Below are 26,121 nucleotides of genomic sequence, written 5' to 3'. Positions count from 1 at the left end.
GGTGATTTTATTTAAAGTCACATAGCAGAGTTATTGGCACATGGTTGGTATTTAGATGTTTAGTTTGCTATGATTTATTGGTTTCTTTTCCTCTCTAGTTGGTTTTTGGAGGGCAGAGGTCTCTTATATAGTCATGTCTCCATAATACCCAGCACAGTGTTCTTTGTACATAGACTTTCATTAAAAAAAAAATCAGCTGAGTTGATTAGTCTTTGTACTGCCTATATTAGATGTTAGATATTACATATATTGTGTGTCATATCTTACATATGATCGCTGAGTTCTTAGTATGGAGACTTGAATATATTTATAAATTGTGAACAAGAATATTTATCTACTGGTCTAACAGCCTACAGCCCCTCTCCTCCTCACTTTGCTATTTCTAGTGTATATTTTCTTGGAACTTGAAAAAATCATGACTTGGAGTAAAGAGAGATTTGGCAGTTGGTTCTTGTCTGGATATATAGAAATTAAAATGAGCCTTTTAGACTTGTTAGGGGATGTGTTAGCTAAAATGAACCTTGTATCCCTTCCAGCAGTAACATCAGTAGTGCTGGACTTTTAGGTCAGAATAAAGTTTCATAACAACACGCTACTTCAGAAGATTAGTTTTTCTCTACCCACTTGGGGGATTTGACATTTTAAAAATTATAAACCTGCATGTATTTTAGAAATTCTTTGTTTCTGATCCATGGCCCTTTGTTTTTGCTATTTTTTTAGTATGTTTCTCTTAATTACTAGGTTCCCATTCTTCCTTCCTACCTTGAACCTCCTCTCTCAATTTCCCTTGGCAGTAGGGCGATGGGTATTTTAGAGGACACTGTTCTTGATTTACCCGTTTAATCTTATCATTTCTTCTACTTTGTATTTCTAATTTTACTGCCTTTTTTAATTGGATGGATTACTTGGTAAGATTCACAGATTTTCATAATAGTGTATATATGTATTTTTTCATTTAGGCTGGTTTATGAATTACTTTGAGCGTAGGCATCCAATCTTGTAGTCTTCAATTTTTGCTCTCCTAATGTTTTTTGACTACCTTTGCATATAATTGATTGCTGAATGTTACAAGGCTAACCTTTTCAGAATTGATAACTGCTTAATATTTTGTGCAAAATTTAAATTTATTTGAATAGTAATAGTAGATTAGGAAGAGTATTGGCTTCCAATAGATATTTAATTTAGTGGCTGTTCTTTTATTGGAATGTCTGCTGTGCATATATCAAAATGCTTTTGGGCACAAAGCTTAGAGTTACTGTGATGGCTGTTGTATAATTTGTAAAAAAAAATCCATTTCATATGAAACTAATGTGTATGAAAGGAAGTGGCCAAAAGAGAATAAGTAACAAAGCATTAAAATCATATTTTAGATAAGTTATAAACTATAGTGTTATAAATACTAATTACAGATAGGCCATGTTTTGATATACCAGTATGGCATTAGGTTAGCCACTTTGGAATTTTCTGATAGGATGACAGCATAGCCTATGTTTTGTACAAAAGTCCTCATTGTTGAAATTAGAATTCAAGTATTTAAATTCAAACATAAAGCTGCCCTCAGTTTCATGATGCACTGTTTTATTCTGATTAAAATCAACAGTTAAGTTCTTTGAGCTTTTATGGTTAAAAGTTTATTTCCTAAATCAGTTTCCCCTTCCCTGAAATCATTAGTGCCTTTATTAAGAGTTTATTGCAATGCTGAGTATAAAGCATTGTAAACAATAGATATTTAATTTACCATAAATCAAACTCATATTTTTTATTTTTGCCAGGAATTTGAATTTAGAGTTTAGTTTCTCAGAACATTGTCTCCAGGAAGAATTTTACAGTATCTCAAAGACTTCACTTGACTGCTTGATCCTGCATAAAACCCAAGGTAAATACCTTTCAGTTTTCTAGTTTTCAGTGTTGGCTTATTTGAGAAAATGTGACTTCTGTTAAACTCATGATTCTGACTGAATGATTAAAAGTGATGTGGTCTGAAGATTTTTTGTTTTTTTTTGTTTTGGTGGCTTGTGTGAAGTAAGCCAGATTTTAAAAGTTAGGTTTAGGAAAAAGATTCTTAATCTCTCCTGCTTCTAAGTTGTGTTTGCTTCTACTTCATTAAACACATCTATTTAAAGACTCGGAACACACAAAGCTACTTAAAATAAAGCAAGGCAAAATAATCCTGCTTGTTTAATTCACCTTCCCTTATGTATGCAAGAGGCATCCCACAAATTGTCTTTTCCCCCCTTATGTTGGTGTTAAGGTAGTTAAAGTTGATAGCTTATTACATGCTAACCCTTGTATTAAGTGTATTACATACGTCAACTTATTTAGTCCTCACTGCAACTCTGAGGAACATACTGTTTTTATGTATTTCTTAGATTTAAGTGTGAGAGAAGACAAAGCTGATTTTGTCTACTTGAGGATAGTTATGTTTTATTTTGAAACATTTGTCTGAAAACTTGAATCTGTCATTTGTAATTTTTGGTGAGGAAGTATGCAGATATTATCATCTCTTCTATAATTCAGTTCATCTTAGAGATACTATTTCATAATACTGAGCAAAGTAGATAAAATTAAAAAAATATTTGGTTGTAGGAGAAATGGTTTGAATATATAGTATGCTATTTAGTGAGTTGGTTTTATAGAGGTGATTACTAATTTTGAGTCATAAGTGACATTTGGAAATAATTATAGGAGATAAACTTGGGATATATATAATTTTGTGAAGAGTGGATCTTATAAGTTAATTAGTACTGTTACTGATTTCTGTATCCAGTGAGGTTTGATTATTGCATTAGATACTAAATAGTGTTTAGAAAAGTTAGAATACTGGTGCCCAATTCTCTTGTTGCTCCAGTATCTCTTTCTTATAGCAATCTCCAGTTTCTTTATCTTTTATCCTTTTTCTTCATCTTACCCAAAAGCTACAGGGTGGACTAGGCATTGTCACATTGGTCCATTTTTATTCTGCACCCATGACTATTGAGAGCAGAGCCACAGCTGTTCAGAAACTTAGTGACCTTATTCTACTAGGAGACTACCCACCATTCCAAGTAGTATTGCATTCTTGGAGTGGTCAGTTGAGTCCCACTTCAAGGCCATAAAGCATTTCTGGTGACAGTCTGGTAGGCTATTTTTCTCTAGTGTTATGCCACTTATATTTTCTTTGTTTTAGGTTCCTTATCTGTAATATTCTATATTATTTATCTTTTTTTATAGGAGAGGTAGGCATTTGTATTGGGTATGGAATAACATCGAACATACTGCTGTAGTCTGGTATCATTGCTTTTTCTGACTTCTGCGGCTGCTGCCTTTTTGGATTGAGGCACATAGAAATCTTGTTATGTCTTCAGTATATACAGTACCTTTCATGCAGGTGAAAAATACAGTTTTAGTTAGGAATAATTGACTGACTTAGTACTCATTTGAAAAGAAGGATGAATATTGTCCTTTGAGAAACTTTTGTTTTGGAAAATTCAATTTGTATCTGAAAATTTGCATAATGTGAAACTTTTTCAATTGTATTGTGATTTTTAAACTTTTTTGCTCTCTCATTTGACTAGGAGAAAAGAAATGGGTCGCTCCAATTCTAGATCACACTCTTCAAGATCAAAGTCTAGATCACAATCTAGTTCTCGATCAAGATCAAGGTCACATTCTAGAAAGAAGAGATACAGGTGAATTATCATGGTTTTAATTTTTTAAATGATAATCATATCAGCTAATTGTGGAGTGCTTATTATATCTGAAGTTAATATATTTTATTCTTAAAGAACCCTGTCAGATGGATCTATTGTTATCCTCATTTTAGAGTTGGAGAAAGTGAGAATTATCTAAGTTGTGAGCTAGTAAATGCAGAGCTTAGATTAGAATCCAGCTAATCTGATTGTAGATCTCAGATTCTTACTGTACTGTGTACTATATGGTGGATTTTTTGTGTTTATCTATAATGTTAAGAGAGGAATTGGATAACATAAGAATTAATTGGCAGTAAACAACCTTTTGTATATTATTTCATAGTTTCCTATTATTTTCTGATTGAGGTTTCATTAAGTTTTTCTTTTGTTAAAAATATTTAACTCTTGTTGTCTTTCTTCGAATAGTAATACGTACTTAGCATAAAAAATAGAAACTACAGGTTGAAAATAAAAGTGACCGTAATGTCATTAAGAATTAAAGCTAGTTTATGATTTTTTCTGTATTGTTTTTCTAGGCCTAACTGCATTATATATTCATTTGGCCAATATTATTTCACTGATGAGTATTCATCTGTGCGGTTAAAAATACTTCTACACTATCACTTTAAGTGCTTGCATAAGTTTAGTATAGTTTGTTAGTGTGTTCTGTTGGATATGTCTTTTTTCCCGTTTTCTGTGCCTTCATTCATTCCTAAGGCCTTTAATTTATTCTCAATATTTATCTTAGAAATGAGACTTCATTGAAAACAGTAAACTTTTACTTTTGTACACATGAGGTTTTTTTATGTACATTTTTAGCTTTGACAATTGATTTACATGTTATGTTCAACCAGAAGTGTTTAAAATTGTAGGACGGAATAGTTCATTTTTATTGCATTGATATTTATTTCATTTTTAGTTCTAGGTCTCGTTCCAGGACGTATTCAAGATCTCGTAGTAGAGATCGTATTTATTCTAGAGATTATCGGCGAGATTACAGAAATAATAGAGGAATGAGACGACCTTATGGGTACAGAGGAAGGGGTAGAGGGTATTACCAAGGTGGAGGAGGTAGATATCATCGAGGTGGCTATAGACCTGTCTGGAATAGAAGACACTCTAGGAGCCCTAGACGAGGTCGTTCACGTTCCAGGAGTCCAAAAAGAAGATCCGTTTCTTCTCAAAGATCCCGAAGCAGATCTCGCCGGTCATATAGATCCTCTAGGTCTCCAAGATCATCCTCTTCTCGTTCTTCATCCCCATATAGCAAATCTCCTGTCTCTAAAAGACGAGGGTCTCAGGAAAAACAAACCAAAAAATCTGAAGGGGAGCCCCAAGAAGAGAGTCCTTTGAAAAATAAATCACAGGAGGAACCGAAAGATACATTTGAACATGACCCATCTGAATCCATTGATGAGTTTAATAAATCATCAGCTACATCGGGTGATATTTGGCCTGGTCTTTCAGCTTATGATAATAGTCCCAGATCACCCCATAGTCCTTCACCGATTGCTACACCGCCTAGTCAGAGTTCATCTTGCTCTGATGCCCCTATGCTCAGCACAGTCCACTCTGCAAAAAACACCCCCTCTCAGCATTCACATTCCATTCAGCATAGTCCTGAAAGGTCTGGGTCTGGTTCTGTTGGAAATGGATCTAGTCGGTATAGTCCTTCTCAGAATAGTCCAATTCATCACATCCCTTCACGAAGAAGCCCTGCAAAGACAATCACACCACAGAATGCTCCAAGAGATGAGGCTAGGGGACGTTCCTCATTTTATCCTGATGGTGGAGATCAGGAAACTGCAAAGACGGGAAAATTCCTTAAAAGGTAAGAACTGAAATAGAGAATTTAGAATATAATATTAATACTTTAATTCTTTGAATTCTGTTTGGATTTACAAGGCTTAAACTTGCATTGTGATGTGTGTATTTAGCTGTTTTTACTCATGACTTCTTTATAAGTTAATTCCACATTGTTATTACTCATATCGTTAACTTTGGAGATTAAGTGTTTTAATAGAAACTGATTTATACTCCTTTTAATTTTATCCATTTTCAGTCAGTTCAGAAGAATGTAAACAGAAAGATTAGTAGCATAAAGCATAACTAATGACTAAAATGTTATAAAAATAACATTTTAGAGATAAATTTTGTGTTAGAGCATTGAAAGCTTACTTTTTCACCATTATCATGTGACTTATGTATATGATGCAGTTCTATTCTGTGTTTTTGTGTGGTATTTTAAACAATCCAGCTGCCAATTTTTAACAAATCTGCCTTATCATAGAAGAGATACTGGTATTTCTTAGTGACATTTTAAACTTTGTTTAAATTCTAATTTCAAGTGTTGCTAAAAAAGCTTAATGAAAACTGGTTGCTAATGTAGGGTGATTGACTTAAAAGTGAGAAAATAGAGCAAGCATGCTAATTATGGTACAGTGCTGTACAATCTAGAATTAATTTTCTTACTGAACTGATAGTTTCTACTTAATGCCAGAAATCATCATTTTCTATGGCAAAGTATATATGGATTATTGTGATTCAGAACTCCTATTTATATTAATGGATAAGTAAATGAAATAGTCTGAAAGTTTGTATATAATCATAAGTGGAATTGTAATAGATAAGTATATTGTTTACTAGTGGTTCTTAGCCTCAAAAATTAAAGTCAAGCTGTGTTGTGTGTTATAGAATCTCTGGAAATTTGGATTTGTTAGTGCAGAATTGTGGACTATGAATAGAACAGGTTTTTGAGAATGGCTTTACTTTTTAAACTTTAGGAAGTCTAATACATAAATATATTTAAAAACTCAGTACATAAGTGCCGTAGAGATACCTTTCATGTTTTAAAAGTAGAATCTGAAAAAGCACTTTTCAGTATTTTTTTTTTTTTTTCTCTTACTACTGGTCCTGTGGTATTGGGCAACACATTTAAGTATGCAAGTTACCCATAATGAATGCAATCCAAAGTTACCATCCTCTTCTTTGCTTATTCACAGGTTCACAGATGAAGAGTCTAGAGTATTCCTGCTTGATAGGGGTAATACCAGGGATAAAGAGGCTCCAAAGGAGAAAGGATCCGAGAAAGGCAGGGCAGAGGGAGAATGGGATGATCAGGAAGCTCTAGATTACTTTAGTGATAAAGAGTCTGGAAAACAAAAGTTTAATGATTCAGAAGGGGATGACACAGAGGAGACAGAGGATTATAGACAGTTCAGGAAGTCGGTCCTTGCAGATCAGGGTAAAAGTTTTGCTACTACATCTCACCGGAATACTGAGGAGGAAGGACCCAAGTACAAGTCCAAAGTTTCACTGAAAGGCAATAGAGAAAGTGATGGATTTAGAGAAGAAAAAAATTATAAACTGAAAGAGACTGGCTATGTAGTGGAAAGGCCTAGCACTACAAAAGATAAGCACAAGGAAGACGACAAAAATTCTGAGAGAATAACAGTAAAGAAAGAAACTCAGTCACCTGAGCAGGTAAAGTCTGAAAAGCTCAAAGACCTCTTTGATTACAGTCCCCCTCTACACAAGAATCTGGATGCACGAGAAAAGACTACCTTCAGAGAGGAGAGCCCACTTAGGATCAAAATGATAGCCAGTGATTCTCATCGTCCTGAAGTCAAACTCAAAATGGCACCTGTTCCTCTTGATGATTCTAACAGGTAATTTCACAATGATGCCCAGTAAATAATCTGTGGGTGGTTAGTAATCCAGTTAATTGTTATTTTTTGAACATACTTCCCATTTTTGTATTCAAACCAATGGTATATTTTGTTTGTATGTGTGTTTGTACCGATATGTTCCAGACCTGCTTCCTTGACTAAAGACAGGCTACTAGCTAGTACACTTGTCCATTCTGTCAAGAAGGAGCAAGAATTCCGATCCATCTTTGACCACATTAAGTTGCCACAGGCCAGCAAAAGCACTTCAGAGTCATTTATTCAACACATTGTCTCCTTGGTTCATCATGTTAAAGGTATGTTTAGTGTTGTGAATTAAGTTTCTCTTGCAAATAAAAGGAAACAAACAACTACGTTTAATATTTAATGTACCCCAGTGCTAGCAGGTGTACATAGACACCATTAAAAATTTAGAAAAATGAGTTTCATGAAAGATAATCAGTCTTGCTAGCATTAAGACATGAAAATATTTAATAAAAAATGATTGAAATATTAGAGTTAAAATATATACCCTAAAAATTTATATCATGGTAAAACATGATGTAGGTTTATTTAATGGTAAAAGTCTTTTTGAAATGAGCCGTTAATACCGTATTTGATGTATGATTTAGGACAATATACTCTTGGCATAGATTTATAAGGAAGTGAGGCAGTATTGTTATTGAATATTGTCTATTACGAATTTCTTTTCAACTTTTAAAGAAACCTGAAACCAGTGGAAAAGCAATATTAATTTCCTGTCTTGTTTTTGTGTTACTTAATTTGTTACAATACTTAGCTTTTTTACATAAATAAACCAGAAAAAAAATTATTAGGATTTTTAAACTGGAAAAAAGTTCAAGAAATTTAAAAGTAGATTAGTAGTGATTGCGCGAATAGTGACTAATTAGGATAATAATGGTGAAATTTTTTTAGGTCCTAAAGATGATAAGGGTGTTCATTTCAACTAAAATAATGATGTTCTGTTTTCACCAGTATATAATTCTAGTTTCAAAGTTACTAATTTTCAAAGGTTTTAGGGTATGACTTTTTGGGCAATTAGATAAAGTTTTATTTTTGTTACTTTGTTTTTGTGTTTAAAAGGCAGCTTATTTATGAAAATAGGTTCTTACCCTGGAATCTCCATGGCTGTTGGTCTTAAAAGCCATTTTTTAAAAAAAAGTTTGTCTTTTGACATGAGAACAACTCATTATAATAGCTGAAACTTGTCACTAGCAATTCTTTATGCACGTGATATTGAACAGTAATAAATTTCTATTTTGACTGTAATTATTTAAACATGGTAAAGAAACAGTTTTGTTATTTGGCTATAACTAAGTGAACCAGTTTATGACCATGTTATTGTGGTGCATAAAATATGAAACATTAACATTTTTTTCTTTTTTCACCTTTTTTTGACCTGTCTCCACATTTTACAATATATTGCTGACTTTTGAGATCAGGTTTTGGTAAAAATTTTCCTTTTTCATTTTCTTTTTTTTTAAAGAACTGTAGTTATGTTTCATTATTGGTATTGTGCAACCGATCTGAACAGCTCTTACTTAATTTAGAGCTGAAAATGCCCAGTGATGTTTTCTTTTTCATTGTAACTAGGTCCTGGAATATGTTTTGAAATGGCAAAATCCATGTTTCAAAGTAAAATAGCTGTTGAAAGATACAGGCAAAGTTGAATCTTCTGTCTTCCTGGCAAAAATGGCATAAAAACTGAGTTGCTAGCTCAAATTCCTGGGTTTCATGGAATTATGATTGAGGCACTACCCTTGTAGTGGCCGTTTCAAGTTTTAATGATTGGTTATGAGACATGTGCTGGATATTGGGCGGTAAGTTGACACAGATGTATGTTGACCTGTTAAGCAGATAGCTTGATTCGTAATGTAATATATCATGACTTGATACGTCTTTCTATTTTACATTTACAGCATATCTTGAACTGATTTAAAAATTAATCAGTGTTGATATTACTAATTTTAAAATTGTTGAAAGAAAGACAAGGCAATAATATCAAATGTGCTGTCAGGTTTGCCAAGATGCCAGATTTTTGGGGTAATAGTGACTGATAATTGATTGAAAAAGTATTTTCCAATTGAAATATAGCAGTATTCAGCTTTTTTCTTAAGTCCAATTTTTTTGTCAGTGCAGTTCTTGATGAAATAATTGTGTTAGTTTACTAAACCAGCTGTGTAGTTACTTCAGTATTTTTTTGTTTTCTGCACACAATTACTTGAAGTAACTTCATTAGTTCATATTGGCAAGGTACAAGGATATTCACGTATTACTGTTTTTGTTTTGTTTGAGGAAGTAGTGCACTATTGAAATGGATTTAGAGACTTTCAACTTTATTGTTCTTGGATTATATGTAGTACTGACAGTGACCTGTGAGGAACTTTGTATCAGTTACTTGTTGAGGTACGAAAAGTTATGAAAGGGACAGGGTAAGAGCTCTTTGTAACACTTGATTCTTTTCTGCTAGGTTTCTTGAGTATTTTTATTTTTTTTTCACCTGCTACATGCCCTTCTGTCACAAATGAGAATCCCTCTTAAAGTAAAGATAACTAATTGGGCAGTTTTTTTCCTAAATCAACAGAGCAATACTTCAAATCAGCTGCAGTGACCCTAAACGAGAGGTTCACTTCATATCAGAAAGCCACGGAAGAACATAGTACCCGGCAAAAGAGTCCCGAGATACACAGGTATGTGTACTATAGAACGGGCATATAAAAATGTTATTTTGATAGGAAGACACTGTTGAAACAAGATTATATTAGAACTATGCTGTCAACATGATACAAACGAACTTTGGGTTTTATTCCTGATTTATACCTTCAATAAATATATTTCCAGTCTTGAAAACTTTGTAATTTATTGTTTTTCTTAATTTTCAGTTTTGTTCTTTAAAACTGATTGTTAGAATTTAAAATACTCTTACACTCCCCAGTATGGAATTAAATAGTTATCACATTTGTTTTTTGGGAGGGGGTTGGATGCCCAGAGTAACACTTGAATTTAATTTACTTCCAGTAAGTTTGTAAAATAAAAATGCTTGGTCAGAGGTAGAACTGTTCTTCGTGAAAAGAGCATGAACATTGAAACAGATAAGTATGTACACATCCTGGCTCTGTCACTTCATTACATTTTGATGAACAAGTAATTTGATCCTGAACATTAGTACTTTTCCATTTACAAAATAAGGATAACTGCTTATTTTGCAGGGTGGTGGTGACTATTAGTATTATTGGTTATGGAGGATCTAGCTTATTAATACACATTAGGTGTGGTTTTGGCTGTGATTGCTGAAGAAGCACTGGGAAGTTGGAACTGACACGTAAAATGGCAAGGAAAGGCACAGAATAAAACTGAAGAATGACTGAATATTTAATATTGGAGACTCTAAGGAATAAACAACCCTATTTGCGTTTTCATCAATGATAATGTATGATAATTGACAAAATAATATTCAATTTAATCAAAACAGGTTTTTCCTTTTTTGACGATTAAAATAAGTCTGTTTTAAAAGGTCAGGCTTCATTTGTATATTAAATCTGGTCTAAGCATTTTAATTCATTTTTAATGGAAATTGTTTTATTTCTTAATTGTCTATTAGTAATTAGATTAATAATCTTACTATGCTAAATTAGTTGATTGGGAGAGATGTAAATGTTTAGTATTTCCTTTACAAAAATGGACAATTCTGAGGATATTTGGGAACCGTTAAGTTAATGTGACTACAAATAGACTTTATTTTACATGAAGGAGAATCGACATCTCTCCAAGTGCCCTGAGGAAGCATACCCGTTTAGCAGGGGAAGAAAGAGTTTTTAAAGAAGAAAATCAAAAGGTATGTTTTGAATGGACAGTTTTTTCATGTGAAATTCAGCTTAGTTAATGATACTGTGCCAAGCATAGTTTGTTTAGGCAAGATGTTTACAGACATCTTCTATGTTTAACTTGTAAATACATTATATATATTTATGGTAGCGTACATAGTGTTCTTTCCTAAAAGAAATTAAGCTGGCACTGTATGTAACCAAGAGTGATTTTTTTTTTTTCTTTTTAAGAGTGATTTTTTTTTTTTAAGACTTTTTATAAGTGTTTATTTGAGCCGAACTGACAGTGTATACCGGGGAGCAAGATCTGTAATGCTCCCCAAACCAAGAGTAATTTTTAAAAATGTAAATGAAAGGATGGAATTAGTTCTAAGAAGGGTAAAGAAACAATGGGTAGATAAAAGAAAATTATAAAAGCAATGATACAAATTGTTAGGGTTTCTATAAAGTTTTGAGGTGAAATGGATGAGCCAAAATAAATATTCCTTGATTTATGTGTGCCTAAATTAATATCTTTAGGTTCTTCACAGAGAGAATAAGAAATAATCCCCATGCTATTGGACATTTTTGATTTGGACTAAGAAATCAGCATTCTAAGAACTGATTTACAAATGAATGTTTGAAATAAAAACTATATGTCACTATTAGAATATTGTAGATTTTGGGGGATGAATGTTTTTAAATTTAGGAGTCTATGAATGACTGGCCGGAGGGTGCTCTGTGTGGATGGAATTGAGTCATTAGGGAGACTCTTGATACAGTCTGATAATTCGAAATTGACATTTCTAGGTAGGCCAGTCGTATGACAGACCATAAAAGTCTAGTAGAAATGTGGGGAAAGGTAGAAAGGGAGTAACTGGTCAAGAAAAGAGTTAGGTGACTTGTAAGTACTGCTTTGTTCCAATTCTGACCATCACCAAATACTGTCTCTGATATTTGGAAAACATTTAGCATTTTGGATGTTGGTTTTCATCAGAAAAATGAAAAGAACATTTGTTTTGCAAAGTTGTTGAACAATGGGGCTATTATGAAATCATTGGCACTTCTATTAATAGAAGCTTTTATTAACAGTTGTATACAAATTTTTTAATAGGGCATCCTATTAACTTATTAGATAATGGAATTTAAAGTTTAGAAAATGATTTCTTTACATGGGGCATATTGATCTTGGAAAAGTAGATTCTGAGAAGTGAATGCTAATTTTGGCCTTTACTTTCAATACCTTAGATTCAGTGTTGGTTTTGTTTTTCCAACAATTTAGTCTGTCCTTGTGCTCTGACATTGAGTATTTTGCATCTTTCATTATGCAGACCAGATTTTGATCTGGAGGGGAAAAAATAGTGATTACTGATGGATGGACAAAAGGATATGACATTGTTTTTTAATCCATCTTCTTGTCTGAATGAATGATTAACTGTTAATGTGAAATATATGTGTATAGTTTGGAACCTAAAACTACTTGCACTTGCATTAGCTTGTTACTTGTGGGCTTGGTATTACCTAGATGAATAGGGTTTTTGCTTTTGATTGGATTTTTCTTTGTTATCCTGGGAGTAAATAGGTGAGTAGTTGATATTTGGAGAAATGTTTATACTTTCAGGTTTATGAATGCTTATGAATATTATAGCTAGACTTCCCAGAGTAAGTACTTCTTATTGTTGAATACTAGCAAGGATGTCCACATTATTAGCATCTTACTGATGTGTAATTTTTCTTCATTCCTAGATTCCTCTTTCCATCTTCCTAAATTATATAGTATTTGAAAAAGCAATGGAACAAGAAGGAGGTGAATTGTGACCCAGTTAAACTAATGTCCGTTGCAATACCTGAATTGAGAAAGGGCAGTATATGGCCCAAGATACTGAGTACAGGATTGGGAATAATGTGTTTCTGGCTTTGTTTCTACCCTTGTTCAACTTCAATTGGTTTCATAATGATATTCCACTTGCATGTTATGGAAATTACAGAATTCTTACTTTAAACGGTTTTTATTGGGTTGGTTAACTTATTTGGAAAGAGCTTGATGATAACGAGGTTTAACTAATGAAAACCATTATTTTAGGCTCCCTTAACTTTATAGGCAGATGGCTATACAACTATAGATTATAATCTCTCATTGTTAAACTATTTAAAAAACTATTTGGAAGGATGAAGGATGATAATGAGGAATGCTGAGTGGAAAAATAATTATATCATTTTATTGTACAAAAATTTATTATGGATTGCTTTGAACCAAAACTTAGGACATTTTCAAGATAATTAGCTTTTGATAAGTTTCCCAGTCTCACTGCACTTGTGTACACAAATGTTTAGTAAAAACAAGTACATTTTCAAACAGAAACTAAGTATGGAAGTAGTTTGTCATCCTTTTTTTTCTGATACTAAAATGTCAGTTTAGAAACTGGCATAAAATTTGGCTAAATACATGTTTTTTCTGTATTTTCCCTGAAATCTGTATTTTGCATCTGTCTTTTATAGGGAGATAAAAAATTAAGGTGTGATACTGCTGATCTTCGGCATGACATTGATCGTCGGAGAAAAGAAAGAAGTAAAGAACGGGGGGATTCCAAGGGCTCCAGGGAATCCAGTGGGTCAAGAAAGCAGGAAAAAACTCCAAAAGATTACAAGGAATACAAATCTTACAAAGATGACAGGTAATTTTTAAAACTGTCTGAATTAGGTTTTAGCTTCTAATTAGCCTTTAATAATTGTCAGCTTAATTGCTTTCAATTTTGACTGTGTAATCGAATGTTTAAATTTAAACAATTAAAATTATTTGTTTTACAGCAAAAATGTATTTGTCTTTTACACGGCTTATGGTGGATGAGGACAAAAACTTTGGAATAGCAAGCTAACACTGAAAAAAAAAATGACAAATTAATGTGTCCTATTATCCAGGCTACATCAGGAGGTTGGACTTCAATGCAGTGCATTTCTAGAAACAGTTTGTGTAAGAACTTTGGTTCGTTATGCTTGATTCCGCACTTTTTCAACTCATAACACCCAGAGTACAAGAATTTTAAGCTGATATATAGTGGTTTAACATTGGGAGAGAAGGGGGGGAGGAAGGACTAGTTTTTATGAAATAACAATGTGTATAAGTCTTTCAAAGTAATGTTTCCATGGATACTGTTAGCAGTGGTAAGAGTTATCTCAGGTATGACCTTATCGGGTGTTGCATTAGTCATGTAAAATTGATCATCATAGAGTCAAATAAATAATAGGAATATTAAGTATCATAGATAATTGTTTTTCTTGGTATTCATTAGGTAAATGGTGGATTTTACTTGTGTTTTTTTTTATTTTTATTTATAACTGGTATTTGTAATTTCATATGCTTTTTATTTCTATAACGGAGTTATGGCCCAAACCATACCAACTCTTCTCACCCAGGGTGTACAAACTGCAGTCATTTTGAAACTTGGCCTTAAGAACATTCTTACTTTTTCCTACTCTTCTTTTTCTTTCCTTAAAATAACAAAAAAATAAGTTAAAAATATTGAAGAACTGAACTTTATTCTTGAAGTTTCCAGACTGCTAGTTTCTAACTGGCAGGCCATAGTATGTTTTTCAGTAGTGACGGAAAACAAATATTGAAGGAGAATGGAAACACTGTCAAAAGTTTAACACCCAATCATTTTAGTTATATAATAATTTTAATAGGGGATAGTTTTTTGGCTTGAAAAATATCCCTCTTATTATAAGAGTCAACAGGGTCTTCATCTTTTTAAAAATAGCACATTTTTTTTGTTGATTTGTTTTGCAGTAAACATAAAAGTAGAGAGCAAGATCATTCTCGATCTTCATCCTCTTCAGCATCACCTTCTTCTCCTAGTTCTCGCGAAGAAAAGGAGAGTAAGAAGGAAAGAGAAGAAGAATTTAAAACTCACCATGAGCTGAAAGAATACTCAGGCTTTGCAGGAGTTAGCCGACCACGAGGAACCTTTGTAAGCAATAAAATTATTCTTGATCATTTACTAGGACTTTACGTTAGAATACTGTATATAAGGAAAGTAAAATATATGATTTTGACATTGTTATGTGACTCATTACTTCTACAGTCTTGAATTAGTCTTGAAAAATGAAATATTTGAAGTATCATCTTCCTTAAATGCATTTAGGGGGAGGGAAAAGGTGCTGGATCTGGGATGATTCTTTTGTACACAGAGTAAAAAATAAATATTTTTTGCTTAATTTAAAAAAAAGAAGAGAAATGCCATTTGAGATCTAGAGGCATCTATATAAACTTAGATATATTTCTTAACTTTGGAATCAATAACTGTTCATAGCGCGTAAAGACCCAAGAGTCAAGGAAGGGTATTGGTTGAGACCCATTTCTTTAATAATAACTTAGTTTTGAAAAGATATCTAAAAACATTTTAAAAACCCATATATTCATCTCTGTATTGTAACTATTTTCATCTTTACCTATTGTCTTCACATCCTTGTTTATTTTATGTGTATCAATCATGGAAATCATACAACTTTTGTACATAGCATACATATTACCCTCGTGTTTTAATAAATTTGTTTTAATTATTAATTTAATGGATTCATAGTGCATCTTCTCGACTCTTAATTTCTAAATTCAGATTCCTATCTTGACTGAGTATCCAGTTAGTTATTACAGAGTTCATTAATTAAATATTTTGGGAAAGAAGATCTTTGCTTATATGGTTATAGCTGTAGTTGAACACTTGGGCTGCCTATGATAATTCAAAGAAATTTGACAACTCTTTGGGCTAGTAAAAGGGAAAAAAAACAATTTGATTATTTTAAAAGATTAGTTCAGGCCATGGAAGTGTAGTATTCTAACACTTAGTTTGTGCATTTCTTCTTAACCTACTCAACTTTCAGTAGGCAGAATGTTTTTGCCTGTGATACAAAACGGCCATCCTTTCCATCCTGGCTAAGAAATTGAGATTTAGGAAGGAAATTAGTGAACGTGTTTTTTGTTACTGCAGTAAAATTAGAGTTTGCATGTAACTAAATACCTTTGAATGCATTACTAAACTATTTTGTTAATGTTAATCAGTTTCGAATTAGAGGCAGAGGAAGAGCCAGAGGAGTTTTTGCTGGGACAAATACTGGTCCAAACAACTCAAATACTACTTTTCAAAAGAGACCGAAGGAAGAGGAATGGGATCCAGAATACACCCCAAAGAGCAAGAAGTACTTCTTGGTGGGTGTTAGAAATCTGTGTTTATTTGGTTTGCATTAATTTTCAAAGCATACTGGATGAATACATTTGAGTACAGATATCCATTACTATGAGAAGATTTCACCATAATGCGGAAAAACTTTTTAAAAATTTATTACCCAGATGATTTGAAGTTTTGAAAATGTGGGTCCCTTTAGTCCTGTTTATACTTTATTGACATCACCTATGGGCTGATCAGGGTAAACTAAAAATATACCTGATTTGATAGCCACATTCAGAGAAGAACATTAATGTATGTCTTTAAGACAGTGATAATTGTAGAAACTTCTCATTAAGGTTTACCTTCCATCATTACAGCCAGTTGTTTAAATGAAAGACAACAAGAATTCTTTCACAGTACATGTAATTAAAGCTCTCATGGAGGCTGTTAACTTGCATTGGAGTAAAAAGGAAGATGAAAAATTGCAGTATAGAAAAGTTGCTAGGTATACTAATTTGATGTTTCCTTGTGATGCTTTTCTCTGAAGTGGTTTTCTAAGGGATGAAACTAGCGGAAGGTGAGCCCTGAAAGATTCTCTAGGCAACAATGGAAATTTTCTGCAGTGTAGCATGGAAGAGTCCATCCTGCGTTACAGACAGATTTAAGAATATACCAAAAAGTATCCCCAGAAGTTCATTTTTGTCACAGCTTCTCGGGGAAATCATGTTTCAGAGACTGGTTCTGATGACCTAGTTGTTTTGTTGAGGCAAGTCGGGGAATAGTGCTGGATTTACAGAATTGTGTTTCATTTGGCTTTGACTATATTTGAATAAACCTGAATGTCCATGGCACATCTGCTAAGTTAGAGGATAGAGCTGTATTCTGAAGAAGATTAATATTTTGGAGAATTGGCAATATAATTATTTCAGAAATTAGTATCCATTTGCCTCTTTTGGTGTAGTTTAATGACCAGAAGTCCAAAAAATTAAATTTTTACAGAGCGCATTATGCATAATGTTGCTCAATGTATGTTCCTCTGAGGAGAAATTGATGTTTGTTTGAGTTGGTTGAGTTGACAATCTGAAAGTGAAAGGTATCTTCTTATTCAGTTATAGAAAAGTTGAAAAGATCTATCTCCTTTTTTATTTTAAGAATTTATGTATTAACAGACTGCTGTTTATGCCAGGTATGAAGGATGGGAAGACAAATATGTGATTCTATTTCTTGGCTTAAAGACTAGTAATGGAGAAGCAAACATTCTAAGTCTGTGTTGTAGATTTCCTTCAAAGGAGGAAATGGTTGATTATTGCAAAGGAGGGTGATAGTAGGAGAGACCTCATAGAGGAACTTGGCTTGAATCTTGAGCTTAAAAGGTAGGTAGATGTACTGCAGATAACAGAAGTAGTGAAACATCCCGATCCAGAGAACTCCAGTACTCACGTGGCTAGATGGTTGGTATAGATTTGGGGAAATGAAACAAAAGCAGGAGCTAAGTTGTGGAAGACCAAAATACTTTTATCAATTTGGATTTCAAGCAGTTTTAGAAGAATGATGGTTGTGAGAACAGATCTGAGCGATGTTGTCTGAACCAGGAAGCTAGATTTGAGAAAAGTAGCACAAGGACTTATTCAGGGACCCTCTAGTTGGGTGTTGGAAGTGAGAAGAAGATATTTTCTTAAGACATAGGAGGTACAGGGGAAAGAAGCCTATTTGAGGAGATTAAGTTCTGTTCTTTAAGTGCCTGAGAGAAATCAAGTAGAAATGTGCAATGGATAGTTGCTTGTGCAGATCTAGAGAGAGAAAAATCTAGGAGCCATCATCTTACAGGTCACAGCTAAATCCATTATAAGATTACCCAGTCAGAAGAGGAAAGATTAAAAGGCCAACCTTTCAAAGATGGGGTGAGAAGTGAATGATAGCAAAAATGCCAACAGCAAATCAAATGTAAAAGGTCAAAAAGTTAAGAGGGAAATAAGAGATAAATTAGTAGGCAGTAATTATTATTGTTTTTTTAAGATTTTAGTAAGGGGAACAGGACTTTATTGGGGAGCAGTGTGTACTTCCAGGACTTTTTCCAAGTCAAGTTGTCCTTTCAACCTTAGTTGTGGAGGGCGCAGCTCAGCTCCAGGTCCAGTTGCCGTTGCTAGTTGCAGGGGGCACAGCCCACCACCCCTTGCGGGAGTCAAACAGGCAACCTTGTGGTTGAGAGGCTGCGCTCCAACCAACTGAGTCAACCCGGAGCTCAGCGGCAGCTCAGCTTAAGGTGCCGTGTTCAGTCTTAGTTGCAGGGGGTCCCTTGTGGGAGTCGAGGAATCGAACTGGCAACCTTGTGGTTGAGAGCCCACTGGCCCATGTGGGAATTGAACCGGCAGCCTTCAGCGTTAGGAGCACGGAGCTCTAACCACCTAAGCCACCGGGCCGGCCCCCAGTGATTAATTTTTTAATGCTTTTCACATTTTAGAAATATTTAATTTAGGCCAGACCTTCATTTTTCTATGGCATTATTTCATAATCTGGTATCATGGTTTTTACCTTAAATTGGGACATAATCATTTTAGGTAGGCATGTAGTGAGACAGTAGTTTTACCAATCAAGAAGAGCATGTTATTTTAAGAATTTAGCCATTATAAATAGTGGTAACATTTCATATGTTGCTGTTCTGGGTTATATTTAAATTTTTTAATTTCTATATTAAACACACATAGACTGATGTTTACTAGAAGTAAAATTAACAGTACATTGTTTTCTTATAAATCAATTCCCAAAGTTAATTATTTTGGCTCTTAATTAATGAGCTATTGAAATGACAACTCTGGTTTTTACGTGGATATTTAAATTTAAAAAAAATTTTGCATCTTATGTAAAGTTACTTGATTTTTCAGATAGCTAGTGTTAAGCATAGAAATGAAAACAAAAATATAATTCAGAAGAAATGAGGTTGAAAACTAGACATTCCCCTAGATTCTTTCAGAATAATTTACCAGCTGGAAGGTTTGTCCATATGAATGAAACATTCTAATAGTAGTAGTAATGATAGATAACATTTATTGAAAACATGTACTGGGCACCATTCTGTTTTAAATGTATTTATGTATTTAATGCTTATAGAATCCTTTTGAAGTGAAGCCATTAGATCACTTTTACCTATGAAAAACACTGAGGTGCAGAGATTGAGCAGCTAGACCAAAGTTACAGTTACATGGCGAGTGGTGTCAGAATTAGAACACACATTTTGGGCTTCAGAGTCTGGGTTCTGCAAACCTGTATCATTTTTTTAGTAGTAACATTGATTGCATTGTTTTCTGAAATTTTCCATCTCAAAACTTGGATTTATGCCAAGATATGATAATGTTTTCAATAATAAGTACTCCAGGAGAGAGAATAAGAATAGTCTTAGAGTCTGGAATTCTGTGGAGGGGTGAGTATATGAAGAGTTGAAGCAAAAGGAAAAGTGCTGAAATAGGCACATTATCAATGGTTAATTTGATGATGTCTTCTGAGGAAAAGAAAACCCCTGGTGGAGAAGGGGGTTTAGTTTAGGGTTGGAGTTTTAGTAAATGAACCTTTTGAAACTTGATCGTTCTATGTAGAAGAGAAAAGAGGATTCACAAGGTCTTGGTTCTCCTTTTGTAACATATTTTTGGCTGTGTATTACGCATGTCTAACTTCTCTGACCCTTTATTACCTATGAAGTAATTTTTAAAAGTAGTAACAAGACTAAAATCCGGGATGTAAGAATTTGAGGATTAAGAGTTTGTATATTTAGCATCAAAATGTCACTTAGCTGCGAAGATAACGTCTAAAATACACAGCGTAGCTTTCTAGCTATTGTGTGTGTTTGTTTTTTAACCCAGTTTCAGATGATTGTATTTTTAAAGTAATGGTTAGTTTAGCGTCTATCTTTGCTACTGATTTTCTCTTGGGAATCTTAGCTGCCTTTTATGGTAATCATTTAATTGCCACCTAGATTCTTGAGAAATGTATTCTGTGGATGATGGGCATAAGGGGTAGTGGACAGGACTACCTCTGTGGCCTTGGGCAAATTACTGTGCCTCAGTTTCTTCATATCTAAAGAGGGATTAGTAACAGTGTTTTTTAGGGTTTTTGGGAGGATCAGATGAGTAAATACATGGAAAGTTCTGACTCAAAGTAGTGCCTTACCCTTAGTAAGTACTATATAAACATTGCCACAATTTATTGAGTGCTTGCTTGCCACATACTGGGCTGGGCACTTTTTACAGATCATCTGTAGTTCCTCAAGTCTGTTTTTCTTAAAATGAGATAAAGTCACACTGTTTCTGTTAAGATACAAACCCATGCCTCTGACTCTCAAATCTGTTTACTTCCCACAAATTTATGGAATACTGTGTAAATAACCCAAACAGAAGAATACAAACTCTGGAGTTGGGTGTGCTGATACCCAAAGGGAGCCTGAAAATATGTAATTGGGCATTATGTTTTGAGTGGCAGACTATTTTAAAATAGTTTATTTCTGGTTTACAGTTAAACTTTCTGACATAACTGAAATTTACACTTGGTAGTTCCTGAATATATTCTTTATGGAGCCTTGCACACCTCTAGCTAGGGATCTTTCATTGTTTTGGTGAAGATAGGTTATTAGAAATTGGTAAGTGCTCTTTCATATAGTCTGTTAATTACATGTGTAACTGAATTTTTCAAGTCATGGAGGAGGGAGGGTGATCTGTATAACATGAATATGCACAAAGGTACACACAGTTTTGAAAAAGGTATTCATCACCTAATACTGGAAAAAGTTTTAGTAACTTGTGGACAGTTGATCAATACTGGTACTCTGTAGGTTATGCGGCATTGTTTACATTTATGCCTGTTGTCTCATACAGGGGCATCATCTTGCCTTATTTCCTATTTGTGTAGGTGACAGACTTAAGAGTTTGTTTGAGGTGGGTAGCAGTTACATTACAGGAGAACTTTGTCTTTTTGTTTTGTATTTTGGGATATAATACTTAGTTACCCATCCACAAAGTCAAGTGCTTTCAATTTTTCCGATTGTTTTGATTAATGGAGTAAGTTGTAATTTGGGGAATATCTCTGTTTGGATACAGTTAATGAAAAATTACGGTTGGAATGTAATAGCTACAGTACTTCAAGTTGGTGAAGAAGAAATAAGTTGCGGTATTTCTCTAGGGACTGTGCCATCATGATTTGGGGTGTGAGATTACCTGGCCCAGAAGATGGATGTGTAGTATACATTGATTTAGATTTAAATGTCGGTAGGATTTTAAAATTGTTTCTATAGGTAAGGTATAATTCACCTATTTTATTTAGTAAATGTTGATAGCATTGTAATGATGTTTTTAAGACTCTGTCACATCTTTATGACTAAGTTAAATTTGGGGGAAGATACTGGTTATTTTATCTTATTTACATGCAGTGTAATTAATAAGTAGACTTAGATTGAAATAAAATGGGAAGGCCAAAAGTAAAAAATTTGAATATTGGCAGTAATTTAGCAGTTGACATTCTCTAAAAATTTGTCTAGACTGCTCTCAATGCTTGGGTTACTAAGCAGTAAAATGTAATTTGCTTTGATAATAGAATATATTTTTGTTGAAAAGTTGAGTTTTATTGGTTTTGTTTTATTGTGTTTTACAACATTACCAATCTCATGTACCCAGTCTTGAGAAGATTTATACCATGATTTATGATGGGGGATATAGTCATCTTCCTTACAACAAAGACATTTCAGTGATGATTGTTTTTAACCTTTCTGTAGCATGATGACAGAGATGATGGTGTGGACTATTGGGCCAAAAGAGGAAGAGGTCGTGGTACTTTCCAACGTGGCAGAGGGCGCTTTAACTTCAAAAAATCAGGTAGTAGTCCAAAATGGACTCATGACAAATACCAAGGGGACGGGATTGTTGAAGATGAAGAAGAGACCATGGAAAATAATGAAGAAAAGAAGGACAGACGCAAAGAAGAAAAGGTAGATAATTTCAAGTTGTTAGTGATTCTAACAGATTTTCTTCCATAGGAACAGTGATTAAGGATCATTTGTACTCTGTACATGTTTGCTAATCTCTCTCTCTCTCTCTCTCTCTCTCTCTTGTTTTTTAGGAATAGTAAATCTGAAGTGAAATTGCAACAGAGAGCAGAACTTGCACCCACCATTTTTTTACCTGATTTTTGTTTTCAATAAGAATGTAAGCATTTTACTTAAATTTTACTGTTTGCAAGTAGTCTATAGAAATTTTGTTTTAAGTCTTCAAATATCTTGAAAGATAGTAGATTGTATGTTGAAAATTGTACTGAAATAAAGTAGAAACTTGTTACGTACCATATTTGTAACTATCAACTTTTAAAAACAATACTTTTACTGTTTTTGTTACATGCATTGTAATTCTGCTTTGTCTATAAGATATGGTCAAGTACAACTCTGTGAAAGTTCTGATTCTCTTCCCTCCCTGTTTGTTAATGTTTATTCTGAAGTAAACGTTAGCTCTACATACAAATCCTGGAACAGAAGTTGTTTATAGAGACTGCACTAATTATTTTAACTCTATACATCTGCTTAACATTTTCCTTAATTCAAACACACTACATTGTAGGGTGACTAATCTTTGAAGTGTACCACAGAAAATGTTACTTTGGTAAACTAAGCTAGTTTAACACTTCTGCAAATGTTTAAGAAGGAAAAAAAGCTTTGCCAAGAGCTAAGAAATACAAGCTATTAAAAGTTAGATTGAAAAGTATGAGAATTTTTTTTTTCTCACTGAAAGCAAGCAGTGGCCTATAAAAACAATTCTTAGGAGCCTTTACTTGTTGAGTTCAAAATTCAGTGTTCTCTTTCTATTATTTGAACATTTGAGTCATGGTCTTAGATCGCAGCTATTCTTTGAGAGGAAACTGGTTTGTAATAACTGCAAATAAAAACCCCATTTTTATCGACTGTCTTATTTTTTTAAAAAAACAAAACAGAACAAAACCTGTAATTGTGGTGTTGGTATGGAAGAGGATTATCGTGAAGAATAACTTGATACATAAAAAGATGTATCTGATTTCATCTTACATATTTATTTGAGCTTTTGGACAACTGAAATATTAGTTTGTAGTCTAACCATAAGGAAAAGTAGGTGAACACAGCATACTGTTCATTAGTAGTATTTTAAGTAACTTGATTTTCAAATGTCACCAATAAAAAGTTTTTTGATGGGAAGTTGGTTGCAGTATTGATCTAATTTGATCCTCCCCCCGTCTCAGTTGCAGTTTGTAAAATGGCTTTTTCCTTTTTTTCCCAAGGGGTCTATTTTTTAGGTAGATAATCTTTAAAATGTGAATTACTTTTGTTTATGTCGGTAGTTCTTAAAGGAATGAAAATCTGAAATAGTAAATTTCAGTGTTGTTTGTCTGCTTTATGAGCATATATAAAAGTAGTCAAATTTCATTTGTTAATTTACCAGTTGAATTAGTTGTATATGTTTGCATTAAAAAGAGATAAAACTGTTATTCTGTTAGTGTAAACTTTTAAAGAGCTTACGTGTATGACCCTTTCATCCTCACTTGATGATTTGCAATCCTTCTAGCACCTTGATTGCAGCCAGGGGCATTTGCTAAGAGCTATTGGGGGAAAAAAAATCCTCAATATGTGTGAGGTTTATGGCTCTAAGATCCTTAGTATTGCATGATTTCTTCTACTAATCCTGTCTTTCTGAAATTGTCTGTTACAGCAGAGGAAATACTATCAAAGCAAGTATGTGTTGGATTAATCAAGACATAACATTCTCCCAGTTAGAATAATTACGTGCTAAAGCAACGGATTTGATATCCAGTACAGAATTTTCATGATCATTTTATCTTATACAAATACATTTAGTTTTTATTTTTAACAGTTTTTTGGTTAAACACTGAATCTGTATGCATGACTATACATGTGCGATTTTCCTTTTCCACTTAAGACAATAGGAAAAAAGGAATTTGCTGAAAAACTGTTCAATGGAGAGTGGGAATAAAGCTACCTAAGTCCTATCAGCAGGTTATATTTTAAGTGTAAGTGCATTGCTTTAACTCAAATATATACAGAATTTGGTTACCTTTATTCTTTTAAACAAAATTGAGGAAATAGTAGTATCATAGCAGAATATAGTAGTAGGAAGAAGGGTGATTGTGGATATTATCTATATTATCTTTTTCAGAGCCACGCATATAAAAAGTAGCCTGTGTGTGTGTTTTTAAACCACAGTTTAGGTCCGCACTTCATGATGTGATAAAATTTGAGTGGTTTCTCTTGGTAAGGATATTTGTTATAAGTGCCAGAAAATAATAACTTTGATATCTGCATTAACAGATTCCTTTTGTCTAGAGAAGGAAAATAGAAATGAACCAAAGGGTATTTCCAGAACAGCTAGCTGTTTGAGAAGGCCATGACTCACTCTAGGTGTGTATACCTTTCAACAACATACAATTTTAATATAAAAATCAAAATATGTTTTTTCAGTTACAGCCTACTTTAAGGACTAATGTTCCTTCTGTCACAGTTACAATCAAGTGTTGGGAATTAAGTTATAATTTGAGAAAAACTACTACCCAATAAGAATGAATGTAGATGGCTCAACGATTCTTACTCAGTGTGATGTATAATGCAACAGGGACCCTTGTAAATTGTCATATGCCAATAAAATGTCATAAGTGGTAATAGCTGTTGTTTGCTTACCTGATTTGGAGACTGTTTCTGTGTCTTACATACAACTGATTTCTTTGGCCTATTTTTAGATTTTAGAATACCAGTTTATCTGTTAGGAAAAGTATTGGTGTGGTGTGGCGTTGTGGGGGGTTGATGAGTACTTTATAAAACTCCTCAAATCCCTGTGTACTTTTTTCTTGTTTACCCTGGGAAAATGGGAAATTTTATAGTGGATAATTCCAAGCCATTATTAGACTACAGGAATTCCAGATTTCTAGTCTAGCCCTACTGTTCCTGTGTTAATACAGGAACTTAGCCATAATATTATGATGGAGAATTAGTATTCTCTTTCTGAAAATACAGTACTCAGTTAATAACTAAAAAGGGACTTTTTTTTAATTAGTCTCTGTTCATTTTGATCTGGTGTAATTCTTACAATACCCCTCTTATAAGATATCTGAACTATAAAATAGGCCATTCTGTCAACTTTAAACAAAAGCATTTTCATCGAAATTTGTATGCTAGGAAAAATAGATTTTGACTAATACAAATGGCACATTATCTCTTTAAAAAACTTTGTTAGAGAAATAAGAACTCTATGCATGTTTAATTGCACTGGGTAATTTTAATGTTATACACCAGTTTCCTACATAAAAGTATGCTATCTTATTTATTGGAGATATTTATCTAACTTTTTAGGAATTTACATAGTTGCTTTATTTTCCGCTTTCTTTCTCTTTGGGTTTCAGCTGGAATCCCTGTGGGATATACTTATTTTCATATGGAACAATATATTCATTTCACCTTCAAAAAGAGAAGTAGAGAGACCTGCCTCAATTCATGAAGTTGCTAAATAGAGAAGGCAAATGGAGAAATAAACTATTGTCATGGGACAGTATTTGGCTAGACTTAGTCTCTGAGTAGTAGATCCTGATACATCCCCTAACAAAAATTTAGAGTACTTGCTGTTACATACGTTTAAGGTTCTCAAATAGTTGAAACTGTTATTTTTAAATATGGGTATCAAGGGTCTAATTGCTCAGTTTATTGAGGTAGATATTAAAAACTGGAAGTCTATGTTAACAAAGTTTTAAGTGAATAGGGTTTGTTATTCCTCAGTTTCTTAGAATCCAGGAATAT

The 26,121-nt window shown here is 33.5% G+C and overlaps 1 protein-coding gene across 5 annotated transcripts in view; it reads left to right on the top strand.

Moving 5' to 3' along the window:
- The window catches only part of BCLAF1 (BCL2 associated transcription factor 1), a 29,706-nt gene extending 4,713 nt beyond the window's left edge, over positions 1-24,993 (top strand). The window contains exons 2-13 of one of the 5 annotated variants that reach the window (XM_019732722.2): positions 1,773-1,876; positions 3,555-3,668; positions 4,594-5,499; positions 6,671-7,336; positions 7,481-7,650; positions 9,939-10,044; positions 11,105-11,189; positions 13,657-13,832; positions 14,945-15,125; positions 16,214-16,360; positions 22,075-22,287; positions 22,419-24,993. In XM_019732722.2, coding sequence (XP_019588281.2) covers positions 3,565-3,668; positions 4,594-5,499; positions 6,671-7,336; positions 7,481-7,650; positions 9,939-10,044; positions 11,105-11,189; positions 13,657-13,832; positions 14,945-15,125; positions 16,214-16,360; positions 22,075-22,287; positions 22,419-22,424 — 2,760 coding nt within the window. In that variant the 5' untranslated portion in view covers positions 1,773-1,876; positions 3,555-3,564 and the 3' untranslated portion in view covers positions 22,425-24,993. Of the gene's footprint in view, positions 1-1,772; positions 1,877-3,554; positions 3,669-4,587; positions 5,500-6,670; positions 7,337-7,480; positions 7,651-9,938; positions 10,045-11,104; positions 11,190-13,656; positions 13,833-13,965; positions 14,129-14,944; positions 15,126-16,213; positions 16,361-22,074; positions 22,288-22,418 lie in introns of those variants that run through there. The other 4 variants (XM_019732721.2, XM_019732725.2, XM_019732723.2 and 1 more) reach the window with 4 other exon arrangements.
- The last annotated feature ends 1,128 nt before the right edge of the window (positions 24,994-26,121 follow it).

This window comes from Rhinolophus sinicus, linkage group LG05 (assembly GCF_036562045.2).
Source record: "Rhinolophus sinicus isolate RSC01 linkage group LG05, ASM3656204v1, whole genome shotgun sequence".
Taxonomy (NCBI): domain Eukaryota; kingdom Metazoa; phylum Chordata; class Mammalia; order Chiroptera; family Rhinolophidae; genus Rhinolophus; species Rhinolophus sinicus.
The sequence above is the reverse complement of the archived record's forward strand: the minus strand, read 5'-3'. Positions and strand labels throughout refer to the sequence as shown.